The 12,654-nt window shown below is 44.8% G+C and overlaps 1 protein-coding gene across 1 annotated transcript in view; it reads right to left on the minus strand.

The window, feature by feature from the left end:
• Positions 1-12,654, minus strand: part of LOC115117902 (laminin subunit beta-2-like) — a 98,060-nt gene that overhangs the window by 13,357 nt on the left and 72,049 nt on the right. The window contains exons 12-21 of the mRNA XM_065005223.1: positions 12,150-12,262; positions 9,523-9,602; positions 9,241-9,376; positions 6,816-6,974; positions 6,489-6,616; positions 5,952-6,087; positions 5,553-5,745; positions 5,251-5,394; positions 4,777-5,008; positions 4,515-4,684 (exon numbers count right to left, since the gene is read on the minus strand). Coding sequence (XP_064861295.1) covers positions 4,515-4,684; positions 4,777-5,008; positions 5,251-5,394; positions 5,553-5,745; positions 5,952-6,087; positions 6,489-6,616; positions 6,816-6,974; positions 9,241-9,376; positions 9,523-9,602; positions 12,150-12,262 — 1,491 coding nt within the window. The remainder of the gene's footprint in view (positions 1-4,514; positions 4,685-4,776; positions 5,009-5,250; positions 5,395-5,552; positions 5,746-5,951; positions 6,088-6,488; positions 6,617-6,815; positions 6,975-9,240; positions 9,377-9,522; positions 9,603-12,149; positions 12,263-12,654) is intronic.

Below are 12,654 nucleotides of genomic sequence, written 5' to 3' on the forward strand. Positions count from 1 at the left end.
CTTGAGACCACATATTTGTATTCAATTTTATTTCACCTTATTTAACCAGGTAGGCCAGTTGAGAACACCTTTATTTAACCAGGTAGGCCAGTTGAGAACACCTTTATTTAACCAGGTAGACCAGTTGAGAACACCTTTATTTAACCAGGTAGGCTAGTTGAGAACACCTTTATTTAACCAGGTAGGCCAGTTGAGAACACCTTTATTTAACCAGGTAGGCTAGTTGAGAACACCTTTATTTAACCAGGTAGGCCAGTTGAGAACAAGTTCTCATTTACAACTGCGACCTGGCCAAGATAAAGCAAAGCAGTGCGACAAAAAAACAACAACACAGAGTTACACATGGAATAAACAAAAGTACAATCAATAACACAAAAGGAAAATCTATATACAGTGTGTGCAAATGGAGTAAGGAGGTAAGGCAATAAATAGGCCTCAGTAGCGAAGTAATTACAATTTAGCAAATTAACACTGGAGTGATAGATGAGCAGATGATGATGTGCAAGTAGAAATACTGGTGTGCAAAAGAGCAGAAAAAAGTAAATAAAAACAATATGGGGATGAGGTAGTTGGGTTGGCTATTTACAGATGGGCTGTGTACAGCTGCAACGATCGGTGAGCTGCTCAGATAGCTGATGCTTAAAGTTAGTGAGGGAGATATTAGTCTCCAATTTAAGTCATTTTGCAAATCGTTCCAGTCATTGGCAGCAGAGAACTGGAAGGAAAGGCGGCGAAAGGAGGTGTTGGCTTTGGGGGTGACCAGTGAGAGATACCTGCTGGAGCACGTGCTACGGGTGGGTGTTGTTATGGTGACCAGTGAGCTGAGATAAGGCAGAGCTTTACCTAGCAAAGACTTATAGATGACCTGGAGTCAGTGGGTCTGGCGCCAAATATGTAGCAAGAGCCAGCCGACGAGAGCAGACAGGTCGCAGTGGTGGGTAGTATATGGGGAATTGGTGACAAAACGGATGGCACTGTGATAGACTGTATCCAGTTTGCTGAGTAGAGTGTTGGAGGCTATTTTGTAAATGACATCGCCGAAGTCGAGGAATGGTAGGATAGTCAGTTTTACAAGGGTATGTTTGGCAACGTGAGTGAAGGAGTCTTTGTTGCGAAATAGGAAGCCGATTCTAGATTTAATTTTGGATTGTAGATGCTTAATATGAGTCTGGAAGGAGAGTTTAAAGTCTAGCCAGACACCTAGGTATTTATAGTTGTCCACATATTCTAAGTCAGAACCGTCCAGAGTAGTGATGCTAGTCGGGCAGGCTGGTGTGGGCAGCGATCAGTTGAAGAGAATGCATTTAGTTTTACTAGCGTTTAAGAGCAGTTGGAGGCCACAGAAGGAGTGTTGTATGGCATTGAAGCTCGTTTGGAAGTTAGTTAACAATATTGAGTATTGTCGGACTTGTCTCGGTGCAGGATACATTTTTACTCGGTCTTGACTCGGTCTCGGACAATGAGGACTCGTAATTTCTTCCAGAGACCAGTAAAAAGTTTTTAAAAACTCATTATCAGCTCCCATTCAGTCAACGCATAACAGCGCTTTGCCAGGCCAAATATCCACACCTCTGTCAGGTTATCGCTTCCTACTTGTCTTACTGTCCTTTTCTTTCATTGAAAAATATCTCCAAAACCATTGCTGCGGGAAGTAGGGGTGCTTGAAAATCAGAATAAAAAATATATAATTAATTTAAAAATATATATATATATATATATTTTTGGAAGAAAATAAATTTCTTCACAAAAGTAGTGCACTGGGCCTTTACTAGTCCTGTAATAGTGGGCTGATATCGTCTTCTGAAGCTTTGGGAACAACATTTTTTCCTGCAGTCTACAAAACATTCTCATCACCCTTGAAAGTTGCACGCTCACCAAGAGAGGGCAGAATGAGGAATTTGTTACATATATTATTGGTATTTCTGTCTATTAGAAACCTGTTTGGGTTTGTGATCATAGACTTTCTATTTTCCTCTTTTCCTTTCTTCACCATTTTAAAATGTCTAAACTATCCACATGTTCTTCTGACATATGAACGCAGAAACACTGGACATTAGGAGCTCTTATTGTGGTGGCGATCTGAAACAATCGCAGTCATGGTCTTGAACTGGACTCTCATTGTTCTGGTCTCGGTGTTGACTCAGACTCAATTTGCTCTGGTCTTGGTCTTCAATCGGGTCTCGCTTCAGATGGTCTCTAACCCTGTGCTTCAGCATTTTGGTAGACACCGTGAACGATTGACTTCTCTCACAAAGAGCACATCTTTTCTAAGGATGGATTCAGAGGAAGGGAGACATACTTTACTTTTTTTTTGTCCAACTGCCGGCTGCAGGGGGCAGAGTATGCTGGGGTGAAGGGAGGCTGGCTTTTGGGTTTGACAGACAACCTACAGCTGCTGGTTTTGAGGTCTTTCCAGCAAAACAAGGAGAGAGAGGTCATTCCTAGCAGGGAAGTGCTGTATTCTAACCCCGAGTTGAATACGACATAGGATTTCCTCACTTGACAGAAAATATAAATGGACATTGTGATACTATTATTTTGTGGAAACTGAAAGGATAAATGTATACAAGGCAAGATGACACAGAGGGCCCAATACATTGAGTGTAATTTCTACTGTAAATTCTTTTCAATTGGAGATTACATTAAGCACAGAGCTTGAACAGTTTGATTCCACATCTTAGGGTTAGGTTGCAGAGACTTTTGTTTGTTCCATTGTGCTTTAGAGTAAAGCACATCATGACTGTAGCAGTAAACACTGTCTGAAGCAGAGTAAAGCAGCTGTTCTGATTTGTCTATTTGTCACAGGCTCACGGTGGGTGATGAGTGAACACATAGGTTGGCGTAGTGTCACTCTCACAGCTTCAGCGTGTCTTGCTATGAGTGTCAGACCTGTTCCTGTATTTTGTGTCTGTAAACGAAGGCAGAGAATCACAAGACAGAATGCAACATGGAGATTCTGTTGTTTTCAGTTACTGCCTGCTGCTGGGTGTTACTGCCTGCTGCTGGGTGTTACTGCCTGCTGCTGGGTGCTACTGCCTGCTGCTGGGTGTTACTGCCTGCTGCTGGGTGTTACTGCCTGCTGCTGGGTGTTACTGCCTGCTGCTGGGTGTTACTGCCTGCGGCTGGGTGTTACTGCCTGCTGCTGGGTGTTACTGCCTGCTGCTGGGTGTTACTGCCTGCTGCTGGGTGTTACTGCCTGCTGCTGGGTGCTACTGCCTGCTGCTGGGTGTTACTGCCTGCTGCTGGGTGTTACTGCCTGCTGCTGGGTGCTAATGCCTGCTGCTGGGTGTTACTGCCTGCTGCTGGGTGCTACTGCCTGCTGCTGGGTGCTACTGCCTGCTGCTGGGTGCTACTGCCTGCTGCTGGGTGCTACTGCCTGCTGCTGGGTGTTACTGCCTGCTGCTGGGTGTTACTGCCTGCTGCTGGGTGTTACTGCCTGCTGCTGGGTGTTACTGCCTGCTGCTGGGTGTTACTGCCTGCTGCTGGGTGCTACTGCCTGCTGCTGGGTGTTACTGCCTGCGGCTGGGTGTTACTGCCTGCTGCTGGGTGTTACTGCCTGCTGCTGGGTGTTACTGCCTGCTGCTGGGTGCTACTGCCTGCTGCTGGGTGCTACTGCCTGCTGCTGGGTGCTACTGCCTGCTGCTGGGTGTTACTGCCTGCTGCTGGGTGTTACTGCCTGCTGCTGGGTGTTACTGCCTGCTGCTGGGTGTTACTGCCTGCTGCTGGGTGCTACTGCCTGCTGCTGGGTGCTACTGCCTGCTGCTGGGTGTTACTGCCTGCTGCTGGGTGTTACTGCCTGCTGCTGGGTGCTACTGCCTGCTGCTGGGTGCTACTGCCTGCTGCTGGGTGCCTGTGTGAGTCAGCAGGAGGCAGCACCGACTGTATGTGCCCAGTATAACATAAGAGTTGATATACACAGGAGATACTGTAGAAGCTGACCCAGACTCAGGATAAGTCATCCAACTCAATTACAGTTATTTGTGTTATACAATCGTTCAAAGCTGATTCTGGATCAGTTTATAGGAATGTCATCTACTCTGAGGCAGGAGTGTACTGTGGCACAGCAGCATAGGTAGGTGGGGTAGTTCTTAATGTATTATTAGGGAGGGTGGTTTCCCATCATCAGTACTCACGCTTGAAGGAACCCTCGGAGCGCTTAACCATCCCCCCTGTGCCAAGTAGGGTAAGGGAGGAAACAACACACCTTATCATTCCACACTCATTCTGCTCGAAAGGAACTTTCTACCAGACTATTTGTCCACAGACGTTTTATTTGGTTCACCAGACGACCCACCGTGGCGAATTACTTGGAATATCACACCACGGACATTCTTCCTGAGTTTAAATCACACCAACCAATCCTCTCCATTCACAGCGCATCATTAATTATCCCGATGATACATCTGCTCATTCATGCAGACATGGTCAAACTGTTCCTCATCATCCACTTCCCTGGCTAAGGAGGAAGAACAGGAGAGGGAGAGAAGACACCTCAACGGAGGCGTGAGCTGTACCTGTGTATCCTTGGTTACAGTTGCAGACCACCTGTCTGTTGCGGTTGTCCTGGTGACAGGAGGTAGCGAAGTGTCTTCCGCTGTTTGGGCCATCCGGGCAGGGGCAGGGCTGGCATCGGTTACCGTTACCTGTGCCCAGCACCGGGTTTCCGTAGTAACCATTGGCACACCTTGAAATACAGTAATAGCGCAATTACATTTAATACTGGTATCTTCAATACTTATCCCCAAATTCTCCACTGTCCCCATGGTGAGTCCCCACCTGTCACATTTGTCCCCTCCAGTGTTTTCCCTGCAGTTGAGACAGGCTCCGGTCCTCTGGTGGCATTCCTCAGCATGTCCATTACACAGGCACTGCTTACAGTTGGGGAAGCCCCAGTGTCCTGCCTGGCAGCCATCGCACCGCTGGCCAAACGCACCCTGGCTGCATGGGCACTGCCCAGTCAGCTGGTCACAGAACCGAGTGACCGCACCTTCTAGGCTACACTCACAGGCTAGAGAGAGAGAGAACAAGGGAGAGATTTATAGGAAAGGGTAGAGGAAGAGAGGAGTGAGGGAGGGGGTCAGTGGGTAATAAAGGCACCTTAAGGGGTGCCACCAGTAGAGACGGACGGACGGACGGACAGACGGACAGAACAGTCCAATGCAGTCCCCTGCAGAACAAACTATGTGTTTACCCTACTAGATAACAGCAGGGGTTTGACTCTGTGTGGTTGACTGGGGTTACGACACTCACCTCTACATCCTGCAGGTCCAAAGCCGTACGTCCCAGGAGCACAGCGGTCACAGCGCCGTCCAATCACATTGGACCTACAGCGACACTGACCTCCGCGCATTTCACACACTGAGCTGACTGACCCCTGGGGGTCACACTGGCAAGCTGTGAAGAAGAAGGAAGTGATTAAAACATTTTCCTTTCATTGCAAATAAGTTTGATATTTATGCATTACAAGGCATCTTTGACGACAGCAGATCATGACTATCTGTACTCTGCTAGTGGATGAGGTTCATTTGTGAACTGTAGGAGAGTTGACTTACCCAAAGCTCCATGGTTAATGATGGCTGACATGCTGGTGATGTGTTTGGCACAGACGTCACTGATCTGGGGGCGTGCCACACTCTTAGCCCCGTCATGGCAGCGGTAGCGCTCGTAACTCTGTTTCCGGGCAATGGAGGCGGGGTCTCCGCCGATGAACATCTCCAGGGAGGAGTAACGAGGGAGGAGGGAGATCTGGAGCGGAAGGAGGGAGGAGTTTTAGCTAGACTACATAAGAAGAACACAATTAGACAGAAGAGAGGGAGTATAGAGAGAGAGAGAGATAGAGAGAGAGAGGTAGAGAGAGAGAGAGAGAGAGAGAGAGGGAGAGAGAGAGAAAGAGAGAGAGGTAGAGAAAGAGAGAGAGACAAACATATCCTTTGTTGAGTATTGATACTCACAGAGTCCACTAGAATGTTGGCAGCAGTTGTACCGGGAATGAGAACATTGTTCCCGTTCAGATAGCGACTGAACTCAAAGTGAAGCTTGTAGCTAATTTCTCTCTCCAAGCAGATAGATTGAGGCAGCACGACAAACCTGCATCACACACACAAACACACCAGAGGAAAATACCAACCTTTAGGAAAAGTGAAATCCACCATGTACTAACATCCAATTATACAAGTGTATCACTGTCAGCTGATTCAGACACATGGGCACTGTTTCACATCTGACATAATTTAGCGTCTCTCTACATCTCGCTTTTCAAATTTTATTGGTCACATAAAAAGTTTTTTTAGCAGATGTTATTGTGGGTGTAGTGAAATGCGTATCCAGAGTGACTAGGGTTAAGTGCCATGCTCAAGGGCACATCGTCAGATTTGTTCACCTATTCATCTCGGAGATTCGAACCAGCAACCTTTCGGGTTATTGGTCAAATGCTCTTAACCGCTAGGCGACCTGTATATTCTATACTGTGGTGTGTGTGTGTCCCTCACCTGGATCCTGCAGGCAGGGAAACAGTGAGCATGTCGTCTGCAGGGATGGTGTTTCCACATGGGCTGCTGGTGGGAATGGGCCCTGGCCGAACGATAGTCACACGGACCTCCTCCCAGTCCTGTGGCATCTAACACAACACACACACCACAATACAAGTCATATACACACTGTACTGTACACACCAAGGGAACAGAGGTGTGTGTGTGTGTGTGTGTGTGTGTGTGTGTGTGTGTGTGTGTGTGTGTGTGTGTGTGTGTAAATCAAATCAAATTGTATGTGTTTGTGTGTGTGCGTGCATATGTGTGCGTGAGTAACTAGGCACTAACTTGCGACTCATAGCGCATGAGGAGGTCGTACTCCATGGAGTAGGGTATGTTGTTGATGGAGAACTCCAGGCTGCTGCCCTCTGGGACCTTGGCAAACCCAGTGCCAGTCCAGGTGGCAGGGCGCTCAGGCTGATGCTCCCTCTGCTCCACACTGCAGCCCTGGACACACACACACAAATACATTTTAGAAATTTAGCAGACGCTGTTATCCAAAACGACTTACAGTCAGTGCATTTACCTTAAGGTGGCTAGGTGAGACACCACAAATCACAGACAGAGTAAGTCATTTTTTAAATTATTTATAAAGCAGCTATCAGCAAAGTCAGCATTAGTGTCAGTGTTAATGTGAGGGTGACTGTGAGTATGAGTGCTAGTGCTAATGCTAGTGTTAATGCTAGTTTTGATTTTAGTGCTAATGCTAGTGTTAGTGTTAGTGCTAATGCTAGTGTTAATGCTAGTGTTGATGTTAGTGCTAATGCTAGTGTTAGTGCTAGTGTTAGTGTTAGGCTGACTGTGAGGGTGACTGTGAGTATGAGTGCTAGTGTTAGTGTTAGTGCTAGTGTTAGTGCTAGTGTTAGTTTTAGTGCTAGTGTTAGTGCTAGTGTTAGTGCTAGTGTTAGTGTTAGTGTTAGTGCTAGTGTTAGTGCTAGTGCTAGTGTTAGTGCTAGTGCTAGTGCTAGTGCTAGTGTTAGTGCTAGTGCTAGTGTTAGTGCTCGTGTTAGTGTTAATGCTAGTGTTAGTGCTAGTGCTCGTGTTAGTGTTAGTGCTAGTGTTAGTGTTAGTGCTAGTGTTAGTGTTAGTGCTACTGTTAGTGCTAGTGTTAGTGTTAGTGCTAGTGTTAGTGTTAGTGCTAGTGTTAGTGCTACTGTTAGTGCTAGTGCTAGTGTTAGTGCTAGTGTTGGTGCTAGTGTTAGTGTTAGTGCTAGTGCTAGTGTTAGTGTTAGTGCTAGTGCTAGTGTTAGTGCTAGTGTTGGTGCTAGTGTTAGTGTTAGTGCTAGTGCTAGTGCTAGTGTTAGTGTTAGTGCTAGTGTTAGTGTTAGTGCTAGTGTTAGTGTTAGTGCTACTGTTAGTGCTAGTGTTAGTGTTAGTGTTAGTGCTAGTGCTCGTGTTAGTGTTAGTGCTACTGTTAGTGCTAGTGCTAGTGTTAGTGCTAGTGTTGGTGCTAGTGTTAGTGTTAGTGCTAGTGCTAGTGCTAGTGTTAGTGTTAGTGCTAGTGCAAGTGCTAGTGTTGGTGCTAGTGTTAGTGTTAGTGCTAGTGCTAGTGCTAGTGCTAGTGCTAGTGTTAGTGCTAGTGCTAGTGTTAGTGCTAGTGTTAGTGCTACTGTTAGTGCTAGTGTTAGTGTTAGTGTTAGTGCTAGTGCTAGTGTTAGTGCTACTGTTAGTGCTAGTGCTAGTGTTAGTGTTAGTGCTAGTGCTCGTGTTAGTGTTAGTGCTACTGTTAGTGCTACTGTTAGTGCTAGTGTTAGTGCTAGTGCTAGTGTTAGTGTTAGTGCTAGTGCTCGTGTTAGTGTTAGTGCTAGTGCTAGTGTTAGTGCTACTGTTAATGCTAGTGTTAGTGCTAGTGTTGGTGCTAGTGTTAGTGTTAGTGCTACTGTTAGTGTTAGTGCTAGTGTTAGTGCTAGTGCTAGTGTTAGTGTTAGTGTTAGTGCTAGTGCTAGTGCTAGTGTTAGTGCTAGTGTTAGTGTTAGTGCTAGTGCTAGTGTTAGTGCTAGTGTTAGTGCTAGTGCTCGTGTTAGTGTTAGTGCTAGTGCTAGTGTTAGTGCTACTGTTAATGCTAGTGTTAGTGCTAGTGTTGGTGCTAGTGTTAGTGTTAGTGCTAGTGCTAGTGTTAGTGTTAGTGTTAGTGCTAGTGCTCGTGTTAGTGTTAGTGCTACTGTTAGTGCTACTGTTAGTGCTAGTGTTAGTGCTACTGTTAGTGATAGTGCTAGTGTTAGTGCTAGTGCTCGTGTTAGTGTTAGTGCTAGTGCTAGTGTTAGTGCTACTGTTAATGCTAGTGTTAGTGCTAGTGTTGGTGCTAGTGTTAGTGTTAGTGCTACTGTTAGTGTTAGTGCTAGTGTTAGTGCTAGTGCTAGTGTTAGTGTTAGTGTTAGTGCTAGTGCTAGTGCTAGTGTTAGTGCTAGTGTTAGTGTTAGTGCTAGTGCTAGTGTTAGTGCTAGTGTTAGTGCTAGTGCTCGTGTTAGTGTTAGTGCTAGTGCTAGTGTTAGTGCTACTGTTAATGCTAGTGTTAGTGCTAGTGTTGGTGCTAGTGTTAGTGTTAGTGCTAGTGCTAGTGCTAGTGTTAGTGCTAGTGCTAGCGCTAGTGTTAGTGCTAGTGTTAGTGTTAGTGTTAGTGCAAGATTTTTTCACACAAAGTCAAACATAGACAGTGCAAACAATGTAAATAACAGCCCTGTCTGTTCTGTGTGTAGGGAGCAGCAGTAGTTACCTGTCCCAGCATGGCCAGCTCAGCCTCGTAGGTATAGTGGTCCAGAGCCATGAAGAAGTACCCAGACTCCACCTGGGTACATTGACGGCCCATCATATGACTACGACAACGACACTGCCCATTGTCCATTGAGCAGCTGAGGAAGACAGATAAAAGGTCTATTCAGTAATCTTGTAGTTGTACAACATGAATCAAATTCATTGGTAGAGATATACATTAAGAGGCCATTTTGTTTTTGTATTAATTGTATGTGATGCAGAAACAGATCACAATGTCACTCACTGGTTATCGGTGGCTCCGCCCACATCACAGTCACAGTCTCTGCAGCCATTCGGGTCGTGACTCAGTGCCCAGTGTTCTGGCTGTGGGCGGGTGGGAGACAGGCAGAGACAGCTGTTAGCGCCAGACAGACTGCATTCCCACCTACCTTCTGCATCAGCCAGGCTTACTGGATCATACATGTCAGCTGATGGGTTTGAATATGAGTCATAGAAGGCGACTCAGATATCTCAACCCTGTGTTCCTAGCTCCAAATACATCCTGTCTATCAAAAGGACTTACTGTAACTACATCCTGTCTATCAAAATGACTTACTGTAAATACATCCTGTCTATCAAAATGACAGTGTAACTACATCCTGTCTATCAAAACGACTTACTGTAAATACATCCTGTCTATCAAAACGACTTACTGTAAATACATCCTGTCTATCAAAATGACTTACTGTAAATACATCCTGTCTATCAAAATGACAGTGTAACTACATCCTGTCTATCAAAATGACTTACTGTAAATACATCCTGTCTATCAAAATGACTTACTGTAACTACATCCTGTCTATCAAAATGACTTACTGTAAATACATCCTGTCTATCAAAATGACTTACTGTAAATACATCCTGTCTATCAAAACGACTTACTGTAAATACATCCTGTCTATCAAAACGACTTACTGTAAATACATCCTGTCTATCAAAACGACAGTGTAACTACATCCTGTCTATCAAAACGACTTACTGTAAATACATCCTGTCTATCAAAATGACAGTGTAACTACATCCTGTCTATCAAAACGACTTACTGTAAATACATCCTGTCTATCAAAATGACTTACTGTAAATACATCCTGTTTATCAAAATGACAGTGTAACTACATCCTGTCTATCAAAATGACTTACTGTAAATACATCCTGTCTATCAAAATGACAGTGTAACTACATCCTGTCTATCAAAATGACTTACTGTAAATACATCCTGTCTATCAAAATGACAGTGTAACTACATCCTGTCTATCAAAATGACTTACTCTAAATACATCCTGTCTATCAAAATGACTTACTGTAACTACATCCTGTCTATCAAAATGACATAGTGTAACTACATCCTGTCTATCAAAATGACTTACTGTAAATACATCCTGTCTATCAAAATGACTTACTGTAAATACATCCTGTCTATCAAAATGACTTACTGTAAATACATCCTGTCTATCAAAACGACTTACTGTAAATACATCCTGTCTATCAAAATGACAGTGTAACTACATCCTGTCTATCAAAATGACTTACTGTAAATACATCCTGTCTATCAAAATGACTTACTGTAAATACATCCTGTCTATCAAAATGACTTACTGTAAATACATCCTGTCTATCAAAACGACTTACTGTAAATACATCCTGTCTATCAAAACGACTTACTGTAAATACATCCTGTCTATCAAAACGACAGTGTAACTACATCCTGTCTATCAAAACGACTTACTGTAAATACATCCTGTCTATCAAAATGACAGTGTAACTACATCCTGTCTATCAAAACGACTTACTGTAAATACATCCTGTCTATCAAAATGACTTACTGTAAATACATCCTGTTTATCAAAATGACAGTGTAACTACATCCTGTCTATCAAAATGACTTACTGTAAATACATCCTGTCTATCAAAATGACAGTGTAACTACATCCTGTCTATCAAAATGACTTACTGTAAATACATCCTGTCTATCAAAATGACAGTGTAACTACATCCTGTCTATCAAAATGACTTACTCTAAATACATCCTGTCTATCAAAATGACTTACTCTAAATACATCCTGTCTATCAAAATGACTTACTGTAAATACATCCTGTCTATCAAAATGACATAGTGTAACTACATCCTGTCTATCAAAATGACTTACTGTAAATACATCCTGTCTATCAAAATGACTTACTGTAAATACATCCTGTCTATCAAAACGACTTACTGTAAATACATCCTGTCTATCAAAATGACAGTGTAACTACATCCTGTCTATCAAAATGACTTACTGTAAATACATCCTGTCTATCAAAATGACTTACTGTAAATACATCCTGTCTATCAAAATGACTTACTGTAAATACATCCTGTCTATCAAAATAACATAGTGTATAAGTGCAGGCTGGTAGAGTTTAAGTTATGGGTGAAAATAGTGGTTGTCTGTTCTTGACTTTAAAATAAGCCTATATGCAGCTTCTGAGAACTCAGGATCCACTCAATCAGGACCAATGCCTGCTGACCATTTTTGACCTGCTGTAAACAGACCAACCGGAGAGGTCTGACATCCCTGGGCTAAATTTAGACATTCCTGGGTACTGTTACTGGCATGGCAAGGAAGTTAGGTGAGTGACAGGGGGATGTGAATCACTCAGAAACACCTATGAATTCTGGAAGGTGTATGTGAGAAAGAGAGAGAGAGAGAGAGAGAGAGAGAGAGAGAGAGAGAGAGAGAGAGAGAGAGAGAGAGTATAAGAATGAGAGAGGAAGAGAAGAGAGAGTGTGAGAATGAGAGAGGAAGAGAAGAGAGAGTGTGAGAATGAGAGAGGAAGAGAAGAGAGAGTGTGAGAATGAGAGAGGAAGAGAAGAGAGATTTGGACTCTTACCAGACACTGGCCACAGCTGCGTCCGGTGACCTGGCGCTTGCAGAAACAGTCCCCGCTCACAGGGTCACACGGTGGTCTCTCTGACACCGTACCCCTGGGGTCACACTGGCAGGCTGAGGAGGGAGAGCAGGAGTTATGGGGCAGGCTGAGGGGGAGAGCAGGAGTTATGGGGGCAGGCTGAGGGGGAGAGCAGGAGTTATGGGGCAGGCTGAGAGGAAGAGCAGGAGTTATGGGGCAGGCTGAGGGGGAGAGCAGGAGTTATGGGGCAGGCTGAGGGGGAGAGCAGGAGATATGGGACAGGCTGAGGGGGAGAGCAGGAGTTATGGGGCAGGCTGAGGGGGAGAGCAGGAGATATGGGGCAGGCTGAGGGGGAGAGCAGGAGTTATGGGGCAGGCTGAGGGGGGAGAGCAGGAGTTATGGGGCAGGCTGGGGGGGGAGAGCAGGAGTTATGGGACAGGCTGAGGGGGAGAGCAGGAGTTATGGGACAGGCTGAGGGGGAGAGCAG

Source organism: Oncorhynchus nerka, linkage group LG20 (assembly GCF_034236695.1).
Source record: "Oncorhynchus nerka isolate Pitt River linkage group LG20, Oner_Uvic_2.0, whole genome shotgun sequence".
NCBI classification, from domain to species: Eukaryota; Metazoa; Chordata; class Actinopteri; order Salmoniformes; family Salmonidae; genus Oncorhynchus; species Oncorhynchus nerka.